The 24,862-nt window shown below is 49.1% G+C and overlaps 10 protein-coding genes across 10 annotated transcripts; 3 read left to right on the top strand and 7 right to left on the bottom strand.

The window, feature by feature from the left end:
* The first annotated feature begins 301 nt into the window (after positions 1–301).
* PHATRDRAFT_18859 (predicted protein) lies at positions 302–1,067 on the top strand. The gene is made up of 2 exons (XM_002178398.1): positions 302–455; positions 716–1,067. The coding sequence occupies exons 1-2, from the start codon at positions 366–368 to the stop codon at positions 950–952; spliced, it is 327 nt and encodes a 108-aa protein (XP_002178434.1). The 5' UTR covers positions 302–365; the 3' UTR covers positions 953–1,067.
* Positions 1,068–1,113: 46 nt separating this feature from the next.
* PHATRDRAFT_33692 (predicted protein) lies at positions 1,114–2,661 on the bottom strand (the record flags this gene model as incomplete). Its single annotated transcript, XM_002178136.1, has 1 exon — positions 1,114–2,661. The coding sequence occupies one exon, from the start codon at positions 2,659–2,661 to the stop codon at positions 1,114–1,116; it is 1,548 nt and encodes a 515-aa protein (XP_002178172.1).
* A 467-nt stretch (positions 2,662–3,128) lies between these two features.
* On the bottom strand, positions 3,129–4,792 carry PHATRDRAFT_44288 (predicted protein). Its single transcript, XM_002178135.1, has one exon. The coding sequence runs from the start codon at positions 4,719–4,721 to the stop codon at positions 3,267–3,269; it is 1,455 nt and encodes a 484-aa protein (XP_002178171.1). The 5' UTR covers positions 4,722–4,792; the 3' UTR covers positions 3,129–3,266.
* A 273-nt stretch (positions 4,793–5,065) lies between these two features.
* PHATRDRAFT_44287 (predicted protein) lies at positions 5,066–6,160 on the top strand (the record flags this gene model as incomplete). The annotated part of the gene is made up of 1 exon (XM_002178397.1): positions 5,066–6,160. The coding sequence occupies one exon, from the start codon at positions 5,066–5,068 to the stop codon at positions 6,158–6,160; it is 1,095 nt and encodes a 364-aa protein (XP_002178433.1).
* Positions 6,161–6,898: 738 nt separating this feature from the next.
* Positions 6,899–8,102, bottom strand: PHATRDRAFT_44286 (predicted protein; the record flags this gene model as incomplete). The annotated part of the gene is made up of 1 exon (XM_002178134.1): positions 6,899–8,102. Exon 1 carries the CDS (start codon positions 8,093–8,095, stop codon positions 6,899–6,901), a length of 1,197 nt encoding a protein of 398 aa, XP_002178170.1. The 5' UTR covers positions 8,096–8,102.
* Positions 8,103–9,329: 1,227 nt separating this feature from the next.
* On the bottom strand, positions 9,330–10,671 carry PHATRDRAFT_44285 (predicted protein). Its single transcript, XM_002178133.1, has one exon. The coding sequence runs from the start codon at positions 10,537–10,539 to the stop codon at positions 9,469–9,471; it is 1,071 nt and encodes a 356-aa protein (XP_002178169.1). The 5' UTR covers positions 10,540–10,671; the 3' UTR covers positions 9,330–9,468.
* Positions 10,672–12,011: 1,340 nt separating this feature from the next.
* PHATRDRAFT_6454 (predicted protein) lies at positions 12,012–12,593 on the bottom strand (the record flags this gene model as incomplete). The annotated part of the gene is made up of 1 exon (XM_002178132.1): positions 12,012–12,593. A coding segment is annotated over one exon (582 nt), but the record flags the coding sequence as incomplete, so codon positions are not given.
* Positions 12,594–12,854: 261 nt separating this feature from the next.
* PHATRDRAFT_10882 (predicted protein) lies at positions 12,855–13,388 on the bottom strand (the record flags this gene model as incomplete). The annotated part of the gene is made up of 2 exons (XM_002178131.1): positions 12,855–13,239; positions 13,330–13,388. Coding segments are annotated over 2 exons (444 nt in total), but the record flags the coding sequence as incomplete, so codon positions are not given.
* An 8,975-nt stretch (positions 13,389–22,363) lies between these two features.
* Positions 22,364–22,771, top strand: PHATRDRAFT_11048 (predicted protein; the record flags this gene model as incomplete). The annotated part of the gene is made up of 1 exon (XM_002178396.1): positions 22,364–22,771. A coding segment is annotated over one exon (408 nt), but the record flags the coding sequence as incomplete, so codon positions are not given.
* A 656-nt stretch (positions 22,772–23,427) lies between these two features.
* Positions 23,428–24,348, bottom strand: PHATRDRAFT_44281 (predicted protein). The gene has a single exon (XM_002178130.1). It carries the CDS (start codon positions 24,273–24,275, stop codon positions 23,508–23,510), a length of 768 nt encoding a protein of 255 aa, XP_002178166.1. The 5' UTR covers positions 24,276–24,348; the 3' UTR covers positions 23,428–23,507.
* Between the last annotated feature and the right edge of the window lie 514 nt (positions 24,349–24,862).

The raw sequence follows: 24,862 nt of genomic DNA, 5'->3' as shown, positions 1-24,862 counted from the left end.
TACAGAGGGTGGGAGCTGCGGTTGGATGTGGTTTGGGGAGGGGGGATGGGTTTGGGGTGTTGGCGTCTCGGGGTGGATTGCGTATCCGTAGTCGCATCGCGTGTAGACGCAAGTAATAGGGGTAAGTGGTAAATCCCTGCCATGTCCCCCAAAAGCACGTAATTTCTACGAGACGAAGGAACTACTTTAGTTTCTTTGGGAAAGGTCGGTGTCCTTCCCGCAGTCCCCACCCCACGCCCCTGCCTGCCTGCCTTCCCCGTGCACCACCACCAAAGGAACGGCCCAGTCTCTTTCCTTCACGGTCTCCGTCCCATCATCATTGCACTCGTGTGTGTACCGTTCCTATCTTACATTGCATTCTAACCATGGCACGAACAGGATACGCCAAAGGAGCCAACTCGGGTCACGTCACCGAGCAGAGAGATCTCAAGCCCAAGCCTAGTTCCCGCAAGGGTGTAAGTACCTTTTGCACAGTGTTGGACATGTGCTGTCCTTGTGTGTGTGTGAGGAAGAGGAGCTTCCGCTAGCCGTACAAGGAAGATCTGTGGTACCGATAGATCCGTCGAAAGCGCGACGTCTCCACGGTTCCCCAACTCTGTTTTACGCTTGTTGCCGACACCCGAGAACGGGATGTGTATGGTTGGGAGCTTAGTTACGTTGGGAGTCACTCTTTTTATTCTCACACGTGTATTTTTGTTTCTTTGTTGGATAACAGAAATTGGGTAAACGCACGGCTTTGACGCGCGCCATTGCCCGGGAAGTCGTTGGACTGGCTCCGTACGAACGCCGTATTCTTGATATGATCAAGACGGGCGGAGCTTCGGCTGACAAGCGCATTTACAAGTTCGCCAAGCGTCGTTTGGGTTCCCACAAGCGCGCTTTGCAAAAGCGTGAGGACATCAAGGCCGTCAACGCACAGCAACGTGCCCGTGCTGCCGCCGGTACCAAGTAAAACACACACACACACCAACAAACTATCAATCTAGAAATGGCACGGTTTCGTTGTGTTGGCATGGAATACGACTACTCTAGGAATATATGTGTGTGTGTGTTGGTCTAAATTCCATCGCAAGTAGTTAGTGTCTAGAGGATACGCTTTTACGCGTTCGTATTCTAATTGCGCCGTGCGACGAAGCGCAACGGACAATAGGCATCGTAATGAGTGGATCGCGGTTCCTCCTTCGGACCTCTCGTTCCAACAACTTCGTCGCGGTATTCCACGGGTGCTGCGTCCACTTTCCAATACAGAATAGTAAAGCCCATGCGTTCCACAATACTACGCAGCTCGTTCGCACTCGGATGCAATACCGCATTGCGGTGCCACTGCAACGGACCCACGTTGATCCACAGGCCGCCGTCACCGTCACCACCACAACGCTCATCATCGAGTGCCATATCGCGGTCTCGGGATGGTCCTTCCAACACGTGCCGAATCGTCGCCACGTAGTCGTACACGTTCGTGGCGGTATCGAGGAAAAAACATGTTACAACGAACCGGTACGCTCCACTGGTTTCCGTCAACCCTCGGTAGGTCGTAAAGTCCGCTATCGTATACGACAGATTGTTCCGGGAGTCAAGATGGCGACTCCGTCGGTACCGGTCGGACGACTCGGCGCCCACATCGACACCGGTTTCGTACGCCTTCTCGGATTGATCCACGGAAGGAAAATGCACGGCTCGATACCGTCGTTCGCTATCGACTTCGTTAGAAAAGGCATCCACGACGTAGGGGTAGGCCGTCCAATGCGCGGCGGCCCGTCCACTCCAGCCACCAGGTGTAGTAGTAACAGATTCGTCCAACTTGTGTCGATACGTATGGGGCAAGATCATTGCGGCGGTGGCCGCCATGGATACGGAACATTCCACTGCTTCCACATACACAGCACGATGCTCCGCACTATTGTTTCCCGACGGCGTTGGCAACGCGGCGAGTTCCCACGCCAGGCGTCCCAACCCTGCACCCGGAACCAGGATCCGGTCTGCTGGTCGAGTCGAATCGTGCTGTGCCTGGCGGACGGTTGGATGCAACGATGGGGTCCTCGTGCGGTAGGCCAGTACTTGTTCGACGCACCAATCGTACAGAGAAGCCTGAATGGGACGCCCTGCGTCACTCCAATCGCGGACAATGTGTGCCAATATCTGGGCACCCGAATCGTACGGCTGCTGCGGAGAAGAGGACTCAAAGAATGCTGCCGCTCCGCGGGGAATGGGGAAGGTGTGTGCCCGGGAGAAGGTGTGATCGATTGTATCATTGGGGTTTGGGGAGTTCACTGTACCGACTTGCCCCTCTCGGTTGGCACTAGGCAAAACGCGGATCGTTGGAAACGGTTGGAGCAAGGTACCGAGAAGTTTGGCGTTGTGTTCCAAGAGTATCGATAGCCGATCGATACGATTTTGGAGAGAATCGGCCAGAGTACCGGAGTCGGATTCAGTGCTCTCCTGCAATACTTGGCGATATTCTTGCTCGGTAGCCAAGGCAACCTGCAAGTCACGACTGAGCCCTTGTAAGGCTGCCTGCGATTCTTGGCGAAATGCCTGCACTGTGCGGTGTAGAGTGGCCCAGTCGGGTTGTTGAAGGACCACAAAAGGAACCACGGCAGTCATCCTGCTATTGAACGACTGTGGAGAGTACTGATTCGTGCTGGCGCCGTCGGAATCCATTTTAGGCCTCGGTCGGTGCGAGATTGTCCAAGGCAGTAGAAAGGCAAATAAGATTGTTACGATAGCCACCAGCAATAAGGATTGTTGATTCATCCAGACTGGCAAGAGATGTCGGTAAGTCTCATCCCATGATTCTGTGATAGTCACCGTTCTCATGCAGGTTTCACAGTCAAAAAGGCAATAGGTGACGGTTTCCAGCTACCGAATGACGCGTTCAAGAAACCTTTCTCGATTTATGCGTATGCGTTTCGCACTTTCCCCAGAGACGAGCTTTGACTTGCGGTATTGCGTCGATAGCGCCTCCGTCGTAATTAAGAATGGGTTCGTAGCCACGGATGATGGTCTCGGCAACAATAGTTTGGAAATGCATCTCTTCGGATTCCTTCGACTTCCTGTCAACGGGACGAAAAACGTTCCCGTGACACCGTGATTGACTTATTGCGGCTGGCTTAAAAACGACATCGGTGCTACGAATAACTATGTAAGTTTATCGCCCTTTGACGTTCGGGTAACAATGAATGTTCCATGTACTGTGAAATGCGAAGACATTTTTGGAATGAAATTGAAGTTGTCCAGCTATAATGGCGAAGAATGTCTTCTACCATTTACAAAACGATGCAACTGCTGCTTTTGTCGCTCCGGTCTCTATTTTTTCGTCGTTTAGCATGGTACTCACGGTATAATTGGTTCAAATGAATCCATGGCTTTGGGTATGGTTCGAGCGGATTCCGCGCAAGTTTTTCTTTGGCTAGGAGTCGCTTTGTTTCATCCCAAAACGAGTTCCAGTTGGTAGAGGGTTGTGGTATAGAACACTGCTGGCCAGTGGTCCCGTGCACAAACAGGAGCTCAGCGAAATCTCGCATTTCGCTGCTTGTCAACATTCGCTGAGACAGAACATTTAGTAGCGGGTTGGCGTAACCTGACTCTCGCATGCGATGCAAGGGTAGTGCATAATTCAACCACGGATTGCTGTCCCGTACCTTTCGGGATTCGGACTGGAAATCTTCGAGTACCACAATCTCAAGAAAATCAAGGTCTTGAGCAAACTTTTGGTAGAATTTCACTATATCCTTCTCATTTGTACAAAGTCGAAACACAAATTGTACTGGAAGACTTCGAAAGCGACTGAGGCACTTCAAAAACTCTTCTTGTGCCGAGTGTCCTCCGTAGCCACGGGGGTCAGTGGGGAAACCGTCTGTTGCCAGAACAACTACTACGCGGTTTTCGGGTCGACGAATCTTTCCCGAAAACGCCTTACCTTGCTCATTAAGTGACATTACTTGCAGGTAGATACTTTCTAGGTGTGCTGTAAGAGGTGTGCAGCCGCTCGGTGTTGCTTGACCCAAACAGGTAAGCGCGGCCATCATTGTTTCTTCCAGGTTCTTGCTGTTGGGTTTGTCTGATGCGTCGGCAATACTAAAATACTGGTGAACCGCACTTTCGGAGTCACCCGAAGGGCCGTTCAAGTATCGAAAGTGAGCAGGCGCCTCTAACAGAGCTGCCAAACGAATATGATACTCCACACAGTCCGAAAGTTCTTCCCATCGTGTACATGCTTGCATCTCACCGTGCACAGCTGTGCTATTTTCTACCATCCGGCATCCGTCGTTGTTCTGCATACTACCTGAATTATCAACAATCCAAATGCGCTTAGCGAGGTCCTGCTGGTGGGTACGTGCTAGTGATTGGGCCAGACTGTTCGTGTAACCTTGCTCCAAAAGCGTCAAAAGCTGGGATCCTTGCAGTGGCGAGGTCAGATGGCGCTCAGCAGATGGTTTTGTCGATAGGAAATGGGACGCCGATACGGAGTCGCTGGCGACCGATCTTCTTTCAGCACCCGTTATAGGGATTTCCACAGAAAGAGATTTAGGGCGGCTCGTGTCATTGCTTGCATCCCATGAATCCTTTGGTCTTGCTGCAAAATCCCATTGTCGACTCTGTGTTCTTGTGACAGTACAACTCGATTCTTTTCGACGATTTTGGAATAAATAATTCTCGTTTTCTGCAACTGAGATTGACAGGGCGAAAAATGGGGAGCAATCCATTTTCTGAGGGAACATCTTTTCGTTACAAGTTGCATGTTGCTGTTAGAACCTTCTAGAAGCCTCGATTTGTGTTGGTTGAATTCGTTTCCATGAAACAGTGTTGTGGTTCCGGTCGTCGCTTTTGATTGTTTTGCCATCAGGCGTCTGGCCACCCTTACACCCATGTATTCGACCATAGCGAAAATCATCACCATATCCTTTTTGGAAATGTGAACATTCTCGCGGCGGAAGAAAAGCGCACACTCCTTGTTCGAGCCTATTGGCCGTGAGGTACTTTTCACGGCGGTCGGAATCGTTTTTGGATCCACCGCCTCATCAATTCCAGACATAGAAAAATCAGCTCAGCAGAGCGAAGGACGATGGCGAGTAGGGCCGCAAAAGGAACCACTGGAGGGTTTTCGTTCGACTTTTTGTCGTCAGATGATAGAGCACCCTTTCCTGAGTCAAACCACACGTCTCATTCCACGGAGCTGTGCCAAGATACTGACAGTGAACGTCGTCCTTTGGTGTGGATCAAAAATGTCACAGAGCTTCTTTTGGATCGATCGCAGGAAGAAATTGTGTTTGACGAGATTCCTTGGCCATCGAATGATAAGAGCGATGATGATGACACGGTCGCAAACGAAGTGCTGCATACCTTGAAATGTTTGGCACCTGTACGTCGAGTAGATCATCATTCGTCGTCATTCGTTGATCAGAGGGAAACTACTGGCATCAACTTAGGCTTTGAGAGTCAGATAGACACCTGGCAGAACACAGACATAGAGCCGGGTGTTTACGAAGGCGGCATGAAAGTGTGGGAATGTAGTATCGACCTAGTTCGCTACCTTGCAACTCAGGAGATTCGACTGGATCCGAACCAATTCGCAATCGAGCTCGGATGTGGCCATGGTTTGCCGGCGTGCTATTTACTACGGGAAAGCTTACGGGCATCCCGCAGAGCAGATTTCAATGACGATGAGGCTTTTAAAATCATATTTACTGACTACAACGACTATGTGCTCAAAGACGTGACTATTTCAAACATGTTCATCAACATTGTTCAGCAAGTATCGAATGAAACCATCAAAGCGTCCGATGCCGACCTTAAGCGCGTGGGCGAAAGTGTTCTCCTCGGTGCCGGGGATTGGATGAACTTGTCGCGGCAGTTGACAAACGCAGATGCAGGGGATCTGCCACTACCCAAGGATGGCCATTTCGATTTAATTTTGGCAGCTGAGACGCTTTATTCAGAGATAACTGCACGTGAGACTGCACAATGGTTTAGTCGACACCTGAAACCTAACTCCGGCGTTGGTCTGGTGGCGAGTAAGCGATATTACTTTGGCGTCGGTGGTGGCGTCGATACTTTTCGGATGACGGCGCAGTCGCTCGATTTGCTGGTGGAAACGGTAAAAATATATGACAACGGCTCTAGCAACATTCGGGAACTGCTGCGTGTGCAAAAGGTATAATAACTTTTGTGATGCATGGCATATGGACTCGTGGTTGTCGTGTAAAGAAGAGTTGTTAAGTTGAAATACTAAATATAAGTAGGATGATTGTTGGCAGGATTATCTACCCCCTCAACGCAAAGGAGTATGTTTACCATGACACTTACATTAATAACGTATGGTAGCTGTGGCGAATTATTGAAGGCAAGGTATGAAAGGAAGAGAACATGATGTTGAGACAACGACACACCAGAAGTTCCATCGCCTACTGCTAAAAGTCAACTCACATCTGACACACACACGCCTCAAGCCTCACAGCCCCTACGAATATTGTAGTGCATTATAGCCTCATAATCTTCGTAGTTCATCGTTTTCCTTAATGCTGATCTTCACCGTCGTCGTTTTGTGTTCATCAATACATGATCATGATGCCTCTCGGTTGCAATTTTTCTCACAAATGACCCACTTTCTTGGTTATGTTGTCAAACGAGGGGAACAATTTCCCTCTTTCAAAATGCCTCACTGTCACATACTTTTTAGTTACATTAACAAAGCTACGGATAGTTTTCCTAGTTCTAGAAGATAGGGTAGCTGGTGGTGAATAAATAGCTCCATAAGGTTTGTGGGTGGACCGAATATGGCCGGTATATGTGACGCTTCTTCGACTATCAAACGGTGCAGCGGATTTGTCACAAACTGCTGGTCCAGAAGGCTCTTGGAAGATGCTGAGCCTATCAGAAGTAACAACGATAATGCTAGCTAGCCTGTCTCACTCTCCCAAACATTTTGGACGTTTTCTGCGCAATCACAATCAATGGCACGGAGAATTTCTTCGTCCGTCAAAAGATGTTCGCAAGGAGATTGGTCAGCCAAGTCAGTATGGACAGCTGTAAAAGGATACCAATGCGAGGTTGCTGTCTTCAGGTCCGAGTCATCCTCTGGGCAAAGTAGCCCCTCTGAGTCGCCAACGGTCAAGGCTTCTTCCGTCGCTTTCCACATTGATATGTCAAAGTCGAGAAAGTCAACTTCATCGAGAATATCTGCAGGAGGATTCAATGTAGTGGACTGCTGCCAGCGGACTGTCGGGGTAGGCTCGAGGCTGATTCCTGGGTAAGCCTTCGAGAGTTCTTGATTCCAATTGCATGATGGACATCTATATTTACATGACGACTGCTGGTAATCGTCGTCAACCTCGAAACGCAGACGCTTATTGGGGGGTGCTCCACTCAAGAACTTGTCCTTATTGGTATATTTGTCTTCTGCAGTGTCACAACTGAAACTGCTCGTTGCACCCCGCTCTTCTACAATCACAGGGGTTCCTTGGCACAATTCCATTTCCCCTTTTGTTTCTCCATATGCCCTCCCAGTAGATGAAGAATAGTATACTGAATTGCCAACAAAGGAGTCAGACAAAAGGTCGCTTATGTATGCATCGCCTGTATTTTGTGAGACTGCGGGACGGGCCGTGTTTGTACTTTCCCTTTCCTTTGCGTTTGTTTGCGATACGGTTTGAAGATTCTCAAGATCGGAGGCTGTGAAGTTTATTATTTCGTATCTCCTTTGTGTTGTAAAGCCTTTTCCGCGATATCGTAGAGCTTGTCTTACCTTTTTCCAGGTAGAATCTGGATCGGCTATAATCCAACCATCACAACATTCGTCATACTTCAGAAAGCGCCCAGTCACACAAACGTTGTTGACGATGGACTCCGCAACAGCATTTTTCTCGGCCCGATTCGCTGCCATCGCATATTGGTATATGTAATTCTTAACAATGTGATGGAATTGCACATTACCGGGATGGTTGTCATACCGCCGACCTCTGCCAAATATCACATCATGAGTCGTCGGTTGCACAGCTTGATCTTGTCGCGGTACAATCATGCCTTGAAACCTCTTTGTCTCGACTATGCAAAGATCTTGACCTTGTTTGTCATGCGTTGGGCAGCGACGAAACATGCTTTGCTTTACTGTTTATGATTCAATTTTTTACGCTAGGCGTTTGATTTTCGTTTCCCCTAGAAGTCATGAAGTTTCTTCTCAAGTACGATTTCTTTATCTTATTCGCGCTATCTTATTTTTTTCGTTGGTCCATATTTTGGAGCATCCCGACTTCTCATACTAACCATCAAAGAGTTTTGCTTACATGTACTACAGCGTCTCGAATGGCTGGCCAAGGAAGAAAGAGAAGATAACTCTGGAGCCGAGGTAACATATTTGGAATTTACCAACAAAGATTATGCAATGACTCCTCAGTCACACTTTGTGATTTGCCACCATAAATAAAGCAGACTTTTCATATTGGACAGATTATGAGAACAAGAGCCTTTGAAATTTATACAGAATCTCGAACAAGCACGGCATAAGTAGCAGTAAATAAGTTTCATAGAGCTGTGACTTTGAGTGTGCAATTTATTAATTCGAAATAAAGGAAATTCTCCCTCAGTTTCAGGTCGAAGCTTTCTGAGCTTTCATGTCAGTGCTCTCGCATTTGCGGAATGGATTTTCTGATGAGAAAAAGATCACCTAGATATGTTTACTGTCTTGTTTCTTTCCGCTTATCCATTCTTTATTTAATGTATGTTCTTTTTCATAAGCAATTTTAAAAATTATCCCATTAATCAATACCTTATATTTAAGGCATTCAATTTCTTATGAAAGTCAACCTCAGAAGTCGAACCAAATGACCGGTTGTTTTTCCACTCAAAGATCCCAGCTCAGGCACAGCTCTGTGTTTTCAAATCAAATCTATATTGTATATTTGCGCGTATATGCATAAATTGGGTTTGAAATAACTTCTTACAGCTAGGCATCGAATTATCGGGACAGAAAAGAATCAAAGGGAATGCTTCAGTGAATTAATCTAATTAACTATGAATACAATCTTTTTTTCTCAAATTGATCCATGATGCATTCACTGGCTGACGAAACATACAGGATGACCAATATATGATAATTAGAGGCCTTACTTTCAAATAAATAAAATTACAGTTACGCTAATCGCCTTCCAGTATGGTGAAGAATCCGGACATAATGTTGCGTTTTGAATGGAAGTTCACGGCAAACATGTTCACTGTAACTTTAATATTGGAAGCGATATTACCGTCAACTATGTTGTTTTTCAAAAGGAAAATGCAACTGTAGTCAAAGTGTTGTGGGGAACATAAGTTAAGATCCAGCCATTTCAGATTTTGGAAAGCCCGTAGTATTGTTTTAATGAACTTCTGCCATTGTTGTTGTATGGCACAAAGAGCCATCTTACGAATATCTATGACTAAATCTCCTGACTCTTTGTTGGCAAAAGCCAGGATCCGCGAAGACGGTCAACAAATTTACAAGCAAGAGTCAAAGTCGAATAAATTCCATGATTCTTGAAAAAGCTCATCGAGATCCTCCTCGATAGAAGTTAATTCGACTTCGGCTGGATGATCGCCAAGCTTTGGATGGCAATGAATTTCATGTTCTTCAATTGAGCTCGATGGCGAGCGCAGGCGCTCTTTTGTTTGTAATTTGAGCTCTGGGTTCAAATCTGGAAAAGCCTGCTGATGTTGTAAGGTCTGCAAATGACTACAACTGTTCATATCTTCGGTCATTATCGACAACTGAGTGATTGGCTTGTGGCAAAATGAATTGAAATCGCAACCAAACATATACCGCGCTCTGATCTCAGAAGGATCGATGGCCACAGAATAGCTGAAATTGTCATGTCGCCATACATTGGAATGTTGCTTTGACTTGATTGTTGGATACCAGCTGGGGGGAAAGTCGCGGGAAGCTTGAAACTCGAAGTTAGTGCTGCAGGGAGTGCTATTGAATAGGATTCTGTTCAGTAGGTCAATGTCATCAAATGTTACTTGGTCTAGCCCAATTGTGTCGATTGTTGCACTATCGTGAAAAGGAATGGGCGAAAGGCCGTGCTGGTGCTCGACCAGCTTAGCTCTGTTGTTTGATGGAAACTCAATTCCCGGTCGACTGCATTCATATATATCCGGCATTACATTTGTCTGTCGGTCAGCTAGCGATTTGTCGCAATTAAGAGTAGCCCTATACGTTTTCTCATATTGTGCTTCTTTCTTCTTTATTCTTGCACGATGCCGAAGAGCTTGGCTTACCTTATTGCAGACAGAGTCCCCATGGGCTGGAACCCATCCTTGGGGAGTGCCATCATATCTTAGAAAGCGTCCCGACATACTGACGCTAGAAATTATTGAGACAGAGATAGCAACCTTCTGCGCTCGTGTTTTTGCAGCCATGTATTGGTCCATGTAGCTTTCAAGGATTTCGTGAAATCGCACGTTTCCTGGATGCTTTTCGTATCCTCTCCCTCTCCCAAACACCACATCATGGGTGGTGATGTATTCCACAGCTTCTTTTGATGACGGACTCATACTGGACGGTAACATTTCGGACCTGATAACTAGGGAAACCCCGTTCTTTATTTCTCAAATTGTTCAGTTTAGGGTTGGGCCTCGTAAAGTCTAACGGGAAAAGCAAATGATGTTGCTTCTCAGGTTTCGATGTTTGCACTGGTGAAGAGCGACTTTTTGCGTCAAGTAGTGGTTTTTGGTGGGAGCAGCCAGTGCACCTTATCTTCCTACAGCGTTGGCGAGTACATCCTTTTGGCTTAATGAATAGCCGCAGATCCAACCTTCAACTGACGCACTCATCTACGGAAACGATAGATAACGAGTGTGTTAGACTTATGGGTTTTGAGTTTATCGCGAAACTAGCGACCCTTATTCCAATGTTAATACCACTATGGTCTTGGGAAGAAGCTTGTAGAAATGATGCCATTCATTGTCTAGGTCGAGGCGTGTCCTCACGATGAATCCCGTCCTCCTAAATCAAGAAAAACGACATATATAGGTGCTGACGTAATTAAATCATGTATAAAAGTACGAATACTGTTTATATGAAGGCTCGTCAAAATTTGGTCCTGACCGGAGTAGTTTCCTTTCGGATCGTCGGAGGAAGAAACCGATATTATAAGTGGAGCAGGTTCGCTGGTTATGATGGTTCGGATAATTATCTGTTGACGTCCTTACATATTGAAAAAAGTGCTCATATTTCAATCCACTATGCTGAGCAAGAGGCAAGTGGTAAAGCGCCTTTCAAGCAAATCAATCATGCGGTCTTTGCGTGCTGTTTATGTAGAGAAACGTTTAAAAAGACCGAATGCGTCACGGTTCGGCAACGCCGAAATTGAGCTAATTCCAATCTATGTAAAGCCTGGATTTTGCGTTGCCTGGGAGCGAAATACGCTTCTCAATGTCTCACAGTGTTTTTCAATTGGTTGGATCGAACGTGGAATTTGGTCAGGGGACAAGCAATTCTAAACGTGCGGTAGGACTATTTGACTGACTGAAGAGAAAGACCGCCTTCAAATGGTCTCCAATAATAAATTGTCCAAGTACAGTTCATCATTTTACAGTGAAGCAAGTCGGTATAAATACCGTATTAACTATTAGCAATCGCTACCCACTTGCTCCCTAGACGTGTACACTCCGAGTTGCTCAAAAACTAGTATTGTTTGCCTTGTTTATTGTATTACCTATCAACAACATCAAAATACGCGAAATACGAGCGTTGATATTAGTTTCGGGTACCGGACAGATGGAAGGGTAACTTCTTACTCCGAGACCAACCATCACAATCCTTGTAATGCACTTGTGCGCCATGCCATTTTCGCATATTGCAACAAAGCTATATAATCAACATGCTTTCGTACTGTTAGTTAAGTAAGCAATGGCGGGACCCAGATTATTGACCACAATCCCGATTTTCCCGATTCCGCACAATAGCCACGTGCCATTGAAACAGCGATTTGAACTGACATCCACTTTTATTGATGTGCTTGCTGCTCCGTCTCTCTTCTGTACTGTGCTATGTCCACAATACTGGTCAGCACGAACCCGTGGCGCTTACAAAAACGTCTAATTTCCGGTAGTCGCATCATTTCCGTCGGATTGTCTTCCGAGACAATTTCACAAAGAACCCCCGCCGGACTCCGTCCCGCTAGTCGCGATAGGTCTACCGCGGCCTCGGTGTGTCCGTCCCGCGCCAACACGCCACCTTCTTGCGCCCGCAACGGAAAAATGTGTCCGGGTCGATGAAAATCGATCGCCGCCGTGGAGGGATTCGCCAATAGATTGATGGTCGTGGCCCGATCCGACGCACTAATGCCGGTGGTGATACCGTGCTTTTTGGTCGCATCCACCGTTACGGAAAAGGCCGTGCCTTTGGGATCTTGGTTGTTTGTTACCATGGGCGGTAACTTTAGTTCTTCCAGTCGTGAGCCTTCCATGGCGATGCACACGACGCCCGAGGAGTAGCGTACAATCCGTGCCATGTCTAGTTCCGTGCACTGATCCGCCGCCATGATGAAATCGCCCTCGTTTTCCCGATCCATATCGTCAACGACGACGACCATTTCACCGCGTTTCATAGACGCAATGGCGTCTATCACGGACTGTTTCCCGAAGCAGTACCCGTCCTCGGCCGCGCGGACGCCTTGTTCGTGCGGCCGAGTTTGCACGTCGGTCGCTCCGTCGGCCTCGTCTTCCACCATGAGCGATACTTGTACCGCGTTGGCCGTCATTTCCGTGCCGTTGTTAATATATTGATCGGCCAGGTGCTTGCGGGGTGCCATGATGGCGTTGGCCTGGGTCACGGCCGGTGGTAAATTGGGGTCCTGGGCGAGCAGAGTAGCCAGATTTTCGTGGTTCATGCGCGTTTTTTTGGTTTCCATGTACTTGTGGTTGTACGGATTCGTTTGTGGAACCACCATGGGTAGGGTCCGGTCAACGACGATACCGAGTCGAGCCATGCGTTCTACCTTGCGCGGATTGTTAGTCATGAGTTGGATGGAACCTATTTGCATGTCTCGCAGAATGGCCTTGACGACACCGTACTCGCGACTGTCTTCGGGGAAGCCCAAATGCAGATTGGCGTCCACCGTGTCCAGCCCATTGTCCTGCAAGGCGTATGCCGCCACCTTGTTGGCCAATCCAATGCCTCGACCTTCCTGTTGTAGATAAATAATACATCCGCCGTGTTTTTGAATGTACAGCAAGGCCATGTGCAACTGCTCTTTGCAATCACAGCTAGTACGAGAGAGTGTGGGACATAATTTGCGAGTGTGAGTAAGAACGAGTGGATTGTATGCAAAAGGATGCGTTCGTCAAGTCACGTACCGTTGGGATCGAAAGACTTCGGACGTGAGACACTGATCGTGAATGCGTACGGGCACGTGTTGGGCGAGTCCGTTGGCGGCGTCGCCAAAGGGCGGTTGATCTCTGGCGTAAATAACACAGGGTTCTTGTCCGAGGGGAGCACCAGGTACCCGGTAGGCCCTCAACTGGAATTGTCCCACATCGGTGGGTAGTTTGGTTTCGGCCACGTACTCGGCCACGACGTCGTCGTCGCAGGCCTTGACCGTGTGGACGCTTCCGAGTGGTAGGGTGGTGACCGTGGCGCCATTGGCGGGGACCCGACCGTTCTTGTCATTCTTGGTTAGAAAAGGAAGGGTTTCACGCGCCGATTGCGGATGTAACTTGTTGTTATTATTGTTGTTGTTGCTGTTTGTATCGAACGGATTGGGCTCGTCGGGTGTCACCCCGGCGGCGGTGAGGGCGGTAGAGGCTCGACTCCCGCCACGGAGAGCAAAGGGCAATCGGAGGAGTGCGGTAGTGGTCGAACGGGTGTAGTAGTAGTAGTACTCCTACTAGTACTAGTAAAACTCGTCCCACACGCAACACGGTCCGGGTCGCGACTCGTGGGTGTGTCGAGTCGTCGGGCGAGTCGGTGCGGCCCCACGACGCCACCGTGGCGACTACTAGCCAACGCTTCACTGCGGTAGTACGTAAAGGCGAGGAGCGCGAGGAACAAGAGATGTCGGACGGGTCGGGGGGAGAATTCACACGACGCCGAAGTTCCGAAGGAACACGTGCGCGACCGACGCGTCGATGCGGGCGATCGGGACGGACACGGCATTTGGGAGTGTGTATGTATGTGTGTATATATATAAGTGCACGGAGAAATCTCAGTCCTTGTCAATCGACAGCAAAACACGGCGGCGACAGCAAAACACGAGGAACCGCGGTGGAATCCGAGATTTTGCCCGGGTCGATGAAATCCGACGGCAGGCTCCTCCAAAAAAGGCTGTTTGTTCTGATTGATATGGTTGTGTCAATTACGACGTCGGGATCCCGCAACGCAACAAAGAGGACTGTTGATACAGGCAGAGAGACTCACAGAAAGAGAGGTCGGTTGGAACCTTGTTTCCGAAGACCGATTGGTGAATGTGCTGTGATGGTGGTGGTTGTACGAAGTTTGGGTTGGGACGAAACGAGAGTGTGTATGTTGTAGGGGATGCCCGTCGGATACAGGGGGGAGTGACGGATGGGACTGACTAACAGTCACAACTAGCAGTAGCAGTAGTCGTAGTAGTAGCAGTAGTAGGAAGGAGGGATGGATGGCAGTCGCCCGTGTTCACCGTCGTCGCAGTTGCTGCGGTGTGCCATACTACACTTATCGACTACGGGATATGCTCACCAAGTAATTAATTGTCTGTCGGTCTCTCCGGGGAACCTCGCTCCCCCCGAAAATGGCCCAAGCCAGCCACGCGACGACCACAACGACCGGCCGAGAACCGTTGAATCGCAGACTCGATCGAATTTTCTCTCGCGAGAAAAAGGTTGGTTTGGGGTTGGGTTCGTGACGGATCCTACCGTGCCACGCGCGCGACTGCGTCCGCACCGTACGAAAGGGCCTTGGGTAGGGTGGAGGAAAAAGGCCCTTTCGTTCGTCCGTTCGGGCGGTCACTGTCAGTCCTTCGGTCTGTCTTTCTGTCAGTCCTTCTTCGGAAAGGGAATTCCTCTAGGTGTTCCTAGCTAGCGGGCGAATGCTATTCCTATTCCTACTGCACATCATTAACGTTCCAAATTTCTCTGCCACGGCAGGGATACCCCTGCCCAACTTCAACCACGAGCGTAGTGTACGCTAGCTAGCTACCTACCACGGAAGGATGGACCGCACCCGCCCGAACGGACTTGGGTGAACTGGGGGTTTGTGCTCGGCAATACGCGCACCATGGCAATAGAAAGGTCGACCATCGGGGTCAATAATAGTCCACGTCAACCCAATCGGGTTCTCTCACAAGTCACACAAGGTCTCTCTCACTACACCACTATTGACTCGCACTATATACAAAATCATCCCATCTACTTACAGTTGCCGTCACCATACACTCACGACATGTACCATCGGTCACCAACGGACGAGTGACATTGACCGAGTGCGCCGGAAGAAACCGTGTCCGGGATACGGTACCGACGCGTCGGCACGATGCAATCATCCCATCGGTCGGTCGCACGTCAGAACGCACGACTCTATATTGACGTCGACACTACCCACACGAGTAGTAAGAGTCACACTGGAGTGACTCGCCAGACTCCTCTCTTCCTCCGTTGGCTCGTCCAAGCCTGGATTGCGGGTTGGATCTGTGGATACCTTGCGTCGTTCCCAATACCCAGCGTTGGAGCCTGGGTGCCATCGGGATCGAGACGGACGATCTACCCCCGAGTGAAGACACTCCTGGAGAACCGTCGTTTGTTCGTACGACCCGCAACGACGGGACAACAAGGATGGCGGACGGACTCGGAATCGCTCGTCGACGGTGTTGTTGCGACGCCCGATCGAGCGGCATCGTCCGTGTCGCCAGACGCCATTCTACATCCCTGGATCGTCTACCGCAGTAGTCACCAGGACTATGAACACCACAACGGTCCCACCGTCACGTTGCATCGTGGATTGCGACTCCTCCGACAAGCGCTCGATCGTCTGGTCCAACTCGAACACGCCGCCTACAACAACAATAACAACAACAACAACAACAACAACAAATTGTACAATAGCAACACGACGCACGTCGACCACGCCATCCTCGAACGATACCGTGACGAAACCTTACTGCGCATACAAGTGCCACTGGAAAGTCCCGTCGATACCCTGGGTTGGTTGAGTGCCCAACAGGAACACCGGACACGCGAGAACGACCACGATCACCAACACGATTGCGACAACGATGTGGCCTTTTACTTGGCCAATCAGGAACAAACCCTGGAAACTTCCTGTGTGGGCAGTGTCCGCACCTTTCACGACACGGCCGACTTGTGGAATCATACTCTCTGGTCCCAACTACCGAAAGACTCCCACGTATATGGAGGAGCCCGGTTTGACCCCCACGTCCCCGTCGCCGACGAATGGTCCGCTTTCGGACAAGCCTTTTGGTTCCTGCCCGCCGTCGAATTGCGGACCACCACCGATCCCAACACGAACCAGACCGTCACCACCTTGGCCGTACACGTACTCCGTCACGCCAACGATGGTACCTGGACCGAATCCGCACGTACCGGACAGGCTGTTCTGTCCCGGTTGACCGATCGATGCCTCGCACCGGTACCGCCCACCACCTTGCCACCCGTTCTTTCGCGGGATTCCAATTACGGTACCATGGATGGACAAGAACTGTACGAAGGCAGTGTCGGCAAGGCCTTGGATTTGTTGCGCCAGCAACAGGCGTCCGAGGCCGGCAACGCCACGCTCCAAAAAGTCGTCCTGGCACGCAAACAAACCGTGCACGTCAACGTCGACGACTGGAGTGCCCTACACGTCCTACGGCGATGGAAATACGGGGGTCACGAAGGTGGACATTTGTTCTGGTTGCGGCCTGGACGACGGAGTAGCGGGACGAGTACGGCTGCGAGTGGCGGTGGCCGTGTTGCTGGCGTCGGTACAGAATTCTTTGGCTGCACACCGGAACGATTGTTCAGCGTGTCGGGTACCACGCTTCGATCCGAAGCACTGGCCGGGACCCGACCGCGGGGATCGACCCCCGATCTGGACGCCGAACTCTTGCGAGATTTATTCGCGTCTCCCAAAGATCGACACGAAAATCGCCTGACCGGTCGCTACATTGAAAAGGCATTCCAGAACCTGGCCGATGCCCGATTAGTCCGATGGGAGTCGCCGTCCGAAACGGATGAGAAGCGATTCTTTGTCCGACGTTTACTGCATTTGCAACACATTTGTCAAGGATATACCGCCGAATTGACCGACCCGGCCAACCTTCGGGACGTGGCCGAACGTCTCCTGACAACGATGCATCCGACACCGGCAGTCTGTGGTGTTCCTCTGGAGGAATCTCGCCAGTTTATTCGTGATCACGAAGCGATTGGCTTCGACCGAGGCTTTTACGCCGGACCCATTGGCTACATCGGCCGTGAATCCACCGAAATTATGGTGGCCATCCGGTCCGGTTTGGTCTCCCACCACGGTTCAAAGTCATCGCTCGCGCTTTACGCCGGTGGTGGTATCGTAGCCGGCAGTTCGCTGCAAAACGAATGGGCCGAAATCAATTACAAATTTGGGGTTATTTCATCCGTTTTTCCACAATCTCCCATTACCTTGTCGAGTGCCCCCACTCCGAATGCGGCGTGGGCCACGGCCTTTATTGAAGAACTTATACGTCACGGCGTAACCAAATTCTACGTCTGCCCCGGCTCGCGGTCAACGCCGTTGGTCGTGGCCATTGCCAAGGCCGTCCGCACCTATGTGGGTGTCGTACACGCCGTGAGCGTTCACGATGAACGTGCGGCAGGATTTCGGGCCGTGGGGTACGGACGAGGATCCAACCGCCCCGCAGCGATTATCACGTCGAGTGGAACCGCCGTCTCGAATTTGTACCCCGCCATTGTCGAGGCTGGAATGGACGGTGTCCCCGTGCTTGTTTTGACAGCCGATCGCCCTTACGAATCACGAGATACGGGTGCCAATCAAGCCATTGACCAAGTCAAACATTTTTCGTCTACCTACATCCGTTGGTTCCGGGATATTCTGCCTCCCAGTGACGATGTTCCCGTATCCGTGGCTCTGTCGGATGCGGGACACGCGGTGAGCCTTGCCAAGGGGATGCGGGGACCAGTGCACGTCAATATTCAATTCCGGGAAAATCTTGCACCGGATGCCGGTCCCATTCGCAACGACAGACGGGGAGACGCGGAAACCAGGTATAACGGCTTTCGTTTTACGGACGTTCCAGGCTTTGGTAGATGGTCTACGGGAGGTGATGTCTTTACCAAGTATCTATCGTCGGTGAACAAAATGATGGACCCGGGGGTTGTTCGCCTTGTTGCTAGCTTGATCCAAAAGTCCAAGAGAGGCTTTATCGTGGTCGGGAACTTGCGTGGATCTGACGGACGGGATTTGGACGATCAAAAACAAATTTTAGCAGCGATTTCGGAATTTGCCGAGTTGATTGGCTTTCCTATCTTCGCGGGTGTCCAAGCCGCTCGCTTACGCTTTATGAGCTCGGCGGTCGTGCCTTTTGCAGAACATCTGCTGAAGTGCGCCATCGTGAAAGAAAACGTACAACCAGACTTGATCCTTCAAATTGGTGCACCTCTCGTCTCCACCGAAATTACGGGGGTAATAGAAGGAGCGATGAAGAACACGGCGACTTCGGCACGGCATGTTTTGCTCCATCCGCATACCCCACACGAACGAATGGACCCAGGATTTACCGTATCACATCGCATATCGACCAATATTTCTCCATTTTTGAAAAGCGTCTCTGACCTGATAGAAAGGGATGGCTCGGTAACTAGTAGTGAACTTGCACCGCTAGTGCTCCTCGGAAGAGGACTTCGGGATGAGATGAAGCACATTATCCTTGACGTTGCCGAGACTACTAATGAAGTCCGAAGACAACCCGATGCTTACGGAGCCTGAAATTATTCTAGCTCTCGCAGAGGACTTTGAACAGCGAGTCGACCAACACTCGCTCTTTCTTTCCAATTCCATGCCGATACGCGACGCAGAGTGCTTTCTTTATCCCTTTACAAAAGAAGAGCAACGACTTGGACTCCCTAGTCTGCAGCAAATTGGGACCAATCGAGGAGCGAGTGGTATAGATGGCATAATTTCATCGGCATTTGGATTTTCAGAATCGATTCAGTCACCGACAACTTTGGTAATCGGGGACCTGGCGACACTGCACGATGTATCCTCGCTTCATTCTTTGGCTACGGACATGGCCAGATCTTATAACCAAGCTCGTGCAAAGAAGCGAAGTCCGCTTACCACAATTGTTGTCAACAATGATGGCGGTGGCATATTTTCGTTTTTGCCGATAGCTCAGCACGGAAATGATGTCGCCTTCGACGAATTTTTTGGCACTCCAACGAACAGCTTTTCTTTCGAGAAGGGAGCAGAAGCCTTTGGTTTAACGTTTGATCGAGCAACAGATTATTCCTCTTTTCGGAAGGTCTATACTACATCTCAGCAGACCTCAAAGCATAGACTCATTGAAGCCCGAGTGGCGGGAAGAGCAGCAAACGTTGCAATCCACCGGGGAGTGACCAAACGCGTAGAAACCTTGATAGGAGCTCTTCTAAAGGAGAAAGCCCAAAAAACTACTGACAGTGAAAGGCTTTCCATTAAACAATACTCCGTTCAAAATAGCGAAAGCAAAGCCCCGAAAAATCGCCGCACGCTAGTGTTACTGCATGGTTGGATGGGGGAGAAGACGGATTGGGATGAAGTCGCTGATGAACTGGTGAAGCGTCTGGGCCAAAATTGGACAGTAATATCAGTTGATGTAAGTCATGGACTATCTCTCTTACACTTAATAGCGTTCGTCGTTGGAGTGCCGACCTCATATTTCTCTTTATTTAATGTGACTAGTTGCCCGGGCATGGTTCGTCTCCTTTTGGAATGTCGTCTGATATTCAGGCTGTCAAGGCAATGCTGCGGTATAATACGCCCACAAATGAGTTTGACTACAGTATTAATGGAATCGCTGCGACGGTACTCACTTCGTTGCGCGAACATCACAACTTGGAGAGTATTGATGCAATCGGAGGCTATTCTTTGGGAGGGCGTGTTGCCCTTGCTATGAAAGCAATCTCTTTGGCAAACGAAGCTTCTTCAAATCCAATAATTCACAGTGAGAGCAGAACAATTTTGCTTAGCACATTTCCTGGTGCATACATAAATGAATCAAGAGGATCGGTGGTCCCAGAAGCGAAAAGAAAAATTTGGGAAACTAGCAAAGTCGGACAAGGTGAATGGGACGAGAATGATAGAGAGCGAATTGAGAGAGATGATCGCCTCGCAAGAAAACTATCCTCGATTTGGCTTAGAACTTGCCTTCAAAGACCCAAATGTAGCAACTCTCAATGGACAGACGTACTCAACCGGTGGTACGACATGCCGCTTTGGGGTCGACTGTCGCAAAAGGGGGAACCCTATCATTTACTGCAAAGTAGGAGGGCCGCGTCGCTCAGCCGCAGGGGACGAGATATTGCGGAGGTGTTAGCATGCTGCTCTCCACCGAGAAACAAGGAAACTGAAACGGAAAGAAATTTCCCAAAATTTACCTTATACGTTGCTGGCGAGTTAGACAAGAAATACTCAGACATCGGCAAGTCCTTTGCCAAACGTGATGAAGTGCAATACATTGAGATATCCGATGCCGGCCACGCTCTTCTAACAGAGGTTCCTAATACAATTGCAAATATCTTCGTTGACGCTCTCACTACTGAGATTAATGCTGCATCGCTAGCACATGGAGATTCCCAAGAAATGGAACGACAAGAGTCGGACAAAGTCTTTGCTGTAGCCGCTGAGGCACCCCCAACAATAGACCGGCGACAGCCTCTTCTTATCGAAAAAGGAAGAAGTGCTGATCTCGGCACCACCCGGGGCGAAACCCCAAACGTTGGTATTGCTGAATTGAATTTCGAGGGGTTCAGTATAGATCTTGTGGACAAAAATAGCGATTCGAGAGGAATTGCTGGAGTAGGGTGGGACAAAGAAGCCGATGCGAAAAGAATTTGTGCACAGCGACAAGGCTTCATTTTGGAAATGAAATCAGAAAGCAACGAAGTTGCAATCGGAGAAGTGAGTCCTCTACGAGGGCTCCATTCAGAATCGCTCGAGGATGCTAGAAAGCAGCTTTCAGTGCTCCAAAGCTACCTCGTGGCGACTGATGATAGTGGTCACTTATTTTCCTCTATACCAGCTGAAAGCGTGCTTAGCCTTCGTGGTGAATTGTCTTCTTACCTCGACAAGTTAGCCTTTGATGCAGGAGCGGAAAGGTTGCTAGCATCTGTTCGCTTTGGCCTTGAAACCGCAATGCTGAATGTAGCCGCTCAAGCTGTCCGATTGCCTTTGCATCAAGCTTTGCTCACATATGCAAATATGGATTCTAGTTTGTCGCCTGATTCCATAAAAATGGTTAGGGTTAGCGGGTTTGTGAGCCGTGGGTCAATTTCTAAGATTCGAGAAGGCGGTAGGCGCTATGAATCTCTGAAAGTCAAGGTAGGATATCAGAATCTGATGGACGACTCAAACGCCATGTTCAACGCCTTTCAATACTTAGGTAGCAACAAAGGTGGCAAGAGCACCAAAATCCGTGTAGACGCCAATCGAGCGTGGAACGACACCGAGGCGATGGAATTTGCATCGGCGTTAGATGGTATCGAGTTACATGCCATCAACAAGATCGAGTTTATTGAAGAGCCACTGTTAAAGCATATGGATGACACCGACGAGTGGTCTCTCGAGGGCCAAGTCGAAAGTTTGGAGCGATGGTTCCACCATACAGGAATTATGTATGCTCTGGACGAATCTGTTAGCGACTTGGTGCAAAGCCATGAGGGATTAATACACTCAATCCTTCCGGAGCTAGAAGAAGCGTTTAAAGAGGGGAATCGCGGTTGCAGAGCTGTCGTTTTGAAACCGGCATTGGTCGGAGTCGAACGATCTGCTCAGATTGCTCGTTTAGTGCGTTCAAAGCTCGGACTAGGAGTTATATTCTCCTCGTCATTTGACTCAGGAATTGGTCTGACATATACGGCAATGTTGGGCGCACTATCGGACAGTCATCCTTCTCGTTCTCCACCATTGGCCCACGGGGTAGGGACCTTTGAGCAGGTCGGACGCGACACGCTTTCCCCTCCTTTTGATTCCTACGTGAACGAACAAGGACAGCTCAATATTGCATCACTTGCGCGGGCATTTTATGGATTGAGTTTGAATGACATTTCAGAAAGTCTCAATGTTCAGCAGGAAATAGTACCGGCACGCTCAGTAGCAGACACAAAAGAAGAGAGCTATGAAGCTTCGACATCCACTAGTAGCAGTGGTAAGGAAATCAGCGTGGTTGTTACCCTCCCACTTCCGTTCTCGGCCGAAATTGCGTGTTCCCGGTTTACAGATTTACCCCAACAGCCACGCTGGTCGCCTTGGATTACAAGTGTTGAATATCAGGGCACAGAATCCCAATGGAAAGTGAATGTTCGAGGAATTTCTCTCACCTGGAAAGCTATAAGTCAAGTTGTGGAGGATCCCTGGCCAGGGATTTCGTGGGAGTCTGTTTCGGGTTTGACTAATAGAGGAATTGTTGAATTTGTTCCGGATTCTGAAACCTCCTGCCTCATGAATGTCAGAATGGCAATTGTCCCCCCTCGTATTTTACAGCCTCTCTTCCGCGGAACCTCCGTCTTTATCGAAGACTTTTTGCGCGACAAGTTGTTGAAATGGTCTCTCGAGATGTTTAGGGATGTTGTTAAGGGGGACTTGGCTCTGGAACGTGGTGACGTAGAACTTGGAGATGCTCTTTTTGGAGCTGTGGAGGGCAAAGCTAGTGCAATTGAGGCTACACTGAACACGTCCCCTGGAGTCAATGGGGACGACAAAGTCTAAATAGTGACTGTTAATTTTTGTAGAAGAGATCTGATTCTATTCTTTTTGTATTCCGATTTACTGTGAACGTTCTATGCGGCACAGCATTGGGCCCGTCTCCAAGCTTCCATTTTGGTCCAACTACTATAAGGGCTGTTTTCCTGCAGAGAAAACTGAGATGTCGATGCATGACTTCCACATACTTCTTGGTTTCCCATAAACGAACAGAAATATCTCTCTCGAACACGTTGTTTTGACTGTGAAAATTTCAGATTTTCTTCCATTGGTTTTCTTTCGTCCGTTCCAATCGTGACGCAGTCTGACACGGAGGGCCTTGGGCTTCTCCGTCATCTGGCTTCAAGTGGCGGTCATCCAAAGTCAATACGTTGGCGCCTACGGCAAGAACAAAGACCAATCTGTGTCCCCAATAAAGCAAAGCCGCAAACACATCCAAAAAGGGACGGGACAGACCCGAATACTAGAAACGCCTTGTGATTAGCCACAGCCTATCGATTGCATTTAAAATAAAACTGGCTGTGAGATTATTGCCATAACGAATTGAAATACGCTCTAATTTGCTATAATAATGATTTACAATGCGTGGTCTTCGTTTCCGCGACAAGTCTCAACCTGACTGATTCACCTCGAGCAGTGTATGCATTTCTTTCGGTACTCGCCCGAATGAAGTACAGTCGGCTTCGGTGTTGCAACTCTTTTCCTTCACAGGCTTGGTGAGGATGCGGTTATTACTATGATATTCCATCATGGCTGCGGTAGCGTCGGCGACTCCTAGGGCTTCTGCGAACTTCCTTGCCGGTCGTGAGCAAAAAGCAGCAACTTTCCCAATAAGATCTGTATCGCCCTTACATGCCTGTTGCGCTTGTAGCACTTGCCGAATCGCGTCGTTACGGATCAACCTCCTTTCCAGCGCCAAATGTGGAACTGTTCTGTCCTCTAGACCACGCGTTTCGCTAAAGGCTAGAAACGTCAAGAGTTCTGGATTCAGCACCGAAAAGACGTCGTCTGAATCTTTCAAGTTCGCATTTTGAACAATATTGTACACGCTGGAGTAGATAGTGGACGAGGCAAACTGAACTTGACCACCAAGACGAAGTCGGTTGTCTTGAATTCGACATTCCTGAGCTTCCGCGTTCGCGTTTTGACGAATGCATTCCTTCTCTCCGGCTGTAATCCATCGCGACTCCTTCTCTTCTTCAGTCAAGTTCACCGACAAAGGTGAGCTTTCAAATGCTCTCCTTTTGGAGTTCCGGTCACACCAACCTTCCGCAGTATGGTCATCGAATCGGAGCTTCCTCTTCCGCCCCGCAAAGACGTCGGAATGTGAAGGAACTTGGTCCTTGTTACCCACGAGTCCAACGGTTTGAAAACACATATGGAGGAAATAAAATTGGTGTTGCTGCTAGTACTGTGTTACAGAAATGAGAAAGAGATTTCTCCTCGACTTCCTTCACCGGGTATTGTGTTTGGTGTTGTTCGCTTTGCTTCTCATGTCTCCAGTGGGATCTGCCTAAAGTAAGACTTGATGTTTTTCTGTCGGCTGGCATGCAAACGCGAATCCGCCAATGGAAACCTGTGAATGACACAGGAAAGCAATAGCAGATTGACGTCCACAGCTGCCGGGGAAACGATACTGACGAATGCGCGGAACTCAGAAGGAAGAGTTGAAGATTCAAAACCGTTTCCTTTGTCGTTTTCTTAATTTTGATAAAAATATTAAAACGTGCATATTGAGACTGATGGGGGCCATGGTAATGACGCAAGTTCGAGGATGTTGATGTTCAAGAAACGAACCTCCAAGAAGGTTGAGGAAACCAATGCGCTGCTGATTCAGTACGTCCGATTCTGCACGAACAGAAACGCGTGGCATAAAGAGGGCCTTGGAAGCATTCCAAGCTCATCTGAAAAGTCAGAAATCTTTTCGAAGCGGAGCCCTATTTCGTACTATTACTAAGCTAGTGA

The sequence above is a fragment of the Phaeodactylum tricornutum genome, chromosome 4 (assembly GCF_000150955.2).
Source record: "Phaeodactylum tricornutum CCAP 1055/1 chromosome 4, whole genome shotgun sequence".
NCBI classification, from domain to species: domain Eukaryota; phylum Bacillariophyta; class Bacillariophyceae; order Surirellales; family Neidiaceae; genus Phaeodactylum; species Phaeodactylum tricornutum.
The sequence above is the reverse complement of the archived record's forward strand: the minus strand, read 5'-3'. Positions and strand labels throughout refer to the sequence as shown.